We start from the raw sequence: 2,285 nt of genomic DNA on the forward strand, positions 1-2,285 counted from the left end.
ACCTGCAGGTGCTTGTCGGGGGCTCTCACCTGCAGGGGCCGATGTGGGGAGGCTCTCACCTGCAGGGTGCTGATGTGGACAGGAGTCCCTGTACCGTTCACTGTGCTCTTCTTGGCCGCGCTCCCGCCCTTCCCCTCTGCTTGCTCCGCCTTGGCGATTCTGGCCTTCTCAGCCTCGACCCTCTTGGGGTTGTTCAGCATCACCTGGACAACGGCGTACTCCACCAGGGACGCAAACCCGAAGAGCAGGCAGGCGATGAGCCAGACGTCCAGGGCCTTCACGTAGGACACCTTGGGCAGCTCTGCAGCCAGCGTGGTGCACTCGGATGCCAAGCTGAGCACCGAGAAGATGCCTGCGGGACAGACAGGGCTGAGGGCGTGCCGGTGCAGGGACATGTCCTGCCATCCTTGCTCTCAGCCGCCCCCAGTGGCTCTCGGTGCTCCGTGCTCAGACTGGACGCAGTGAGGGGCACGCTTTCACGTGGGCGCTATTGACGGGGTTGGGACTGCATGTGATGGTGCTGCTTAAACAGGGACCAGGGAGCAGGGGACGCAGCGGGCACATCGCTGAGCTCCCGTATGGCCAGCTGCCATTCGAGTCTGAACCCTGCGACATGAAACATGTCGGGCGTGCATGCCCCAGATACCGAGAGGAGCACACAGGAGAAAGGATTGTGGCATGGCCATCCGCCCAGGAAGTGATTTCTCACTTTTTGTCTCTCTGTCTCTCTCACCATGCCCTATAGCAAAAATCTCTCTAAAAATAAATAACTGAATAAACAGAAACTTAAGCCAAGCTCAGAACTCAACTCAGATCTGCTTCTTCATAGTGTTACCCAGTACCCTACCATGCTGTGGTGCACCTGCGACACCTCTCAGGTCCTGGGGTCCCAGATGCGGCCTCCATGCCCAGCCTGCAACTCAGGCCAGGACCAGCTGGCACTGCCCCTGTGGCCCAGCGTGCAGGGCCCAGAGCCAGGCCTGCACACTATGGCCAGGCCTGGATCTGTCTCAAATACTGACGCACCTAGGACCACCCCGCAGTGACTCTGGGAAAGGCGCAGAGCTCTGGTCCCAGGCTTATGCCATCTCTCATCTCCGTCTTAGAGTTAGTTCAAAGCTGACTGTACTCCCGTGAGTAGCTAAGTCGCAAGAATAGGGCATCTAGAGCATTTTTCTGATAAAGTTCACAATAAAAACTGTAGCAAAGAAGACAAAATAGACAATGTTCCTAAATATTCCAGGGAAAACAAAGTATTCCAGTTTCTGGGGAGAAAATAAATTCTGCTCTGTGTCATCTCAACCATGCGTGCAAGGCTAACGCACTATGTATCAATTTGAGCAAAGTAACTGCAAAGCTCCGAAGAAAAACTGAAATAATGTCGTACAGTAGTGTGTCCATCTTGTCCAAGTTACAGATAACAGTTGTACACCTCCATGTGCGTTTCAAGGTGCCCCAGCCGTGTGGGCAGGTTCCGGGCTCTCGACCCCAGGTCTAGGGCACCCCAGCCGTGTGGGCAGGTTCCGGACTCTCGACCCCAGGTCTCCAGTGCACAGCAGGCCCTCACACGCCCATGATCCTGGCTGGCAGAGGTGGGGGTGGATGATGGTGTGATGACCTGTTGGGATTCTGTCTGTCTGTCTCTCTTTCTCTCTCTCCCTCTCTGTCTCTCTCACATGAAAAAAAACTTAAAAAATGAACAAATACAATAGATTAAATTAGCTCTAAAGGAAGTAAAATCAAAACTTCTCCAAATGAGTCAAGGTTAAAGATGAAGTTGTGCAGCTCACTGATAAACGCAGAATTCTACAGTGATGAGGTCATCTGAATTAGTCAAAACAAACATAAACAAGGCCCGCGACTGTCTGCGGGTGGACAGAGCTTTCTGTTCAGTCGCTCGCAGAGAAGAGTCTACAGAACAGTTCCTTCACCGCAGGTACAGCCGCAACTGCTGATCCAAGACGGGAAGCAAGAACTGGAGAGCAAAGTTAAGAAATAAGCGAAAAAGGAAGAGCGAACTTGGAAGGGCACAGGTGAGAGATGGAAGTTCGAGGCGGGTGGCCTTTCTGACCACAGATAGAAGCAGCGGGTCACAGTGGTGCAGGCCAGCCGCCTCCTACGCCCCAGTGGCCTGGCTGGGGCACGGTGTGGCACTCCCAGCAGAGGCCACGCACAGCGGACGCCGTGTGGCCGCGGTCGGCCAACGCCTCCCCAGGATGGGCGCTGCTCCCAGACAAACCTGCTTTGCTCCGGCAAGGACCAGTCCCCCCTTCCTGGACCCACCC

At 55.0% G+C, this 2,285-nt stretch overlaps 1 protein-coding gene across 3 annotated transcripts in view; it reads right to left on the minus strand.

Annotated features, from left to right (window-relative positions):
• The window catches only part of GLRB (glycine receptor beta), a 49,884-nt gene that overhangs the window by 4,985 nt on the left and 42,614 nt on the right, over window positions 1-2,285 (minus strand). For 2 of the 3 annotated variants that reach the window (XM_006164189.3, XM_027766567.1), the window contains one exon: window positions 60-352. In XM_006164189.3, coding sequence (XP_006164251.1) covers window positions 60-352 — 293 coding nt within the window. Of the gene's footprint in view, window positions 1-2; window positions 353-2,285 lie in introns of all 3 variants that reach the window. The other variant, XM_027766566.1, reaches the window with a different exon arrangement.

Source organism: Tupaia chinensis, unplaced genomic scaffold, assembly GCF_000334495.1.
Source record: "Tupaia chinensis unplaced genomic scaffold, TupChi_1.0 Scaffold143591_1, whole genome shotgun sequence".
In the NCBI taxonomy this organism is placed as follows: domain Eukaryota; kingdom Metazoa; phylum Chordata; class Mammalia; order Scandentia; family Tupaiidae; genus Tupaia; species Tupaia belangeri.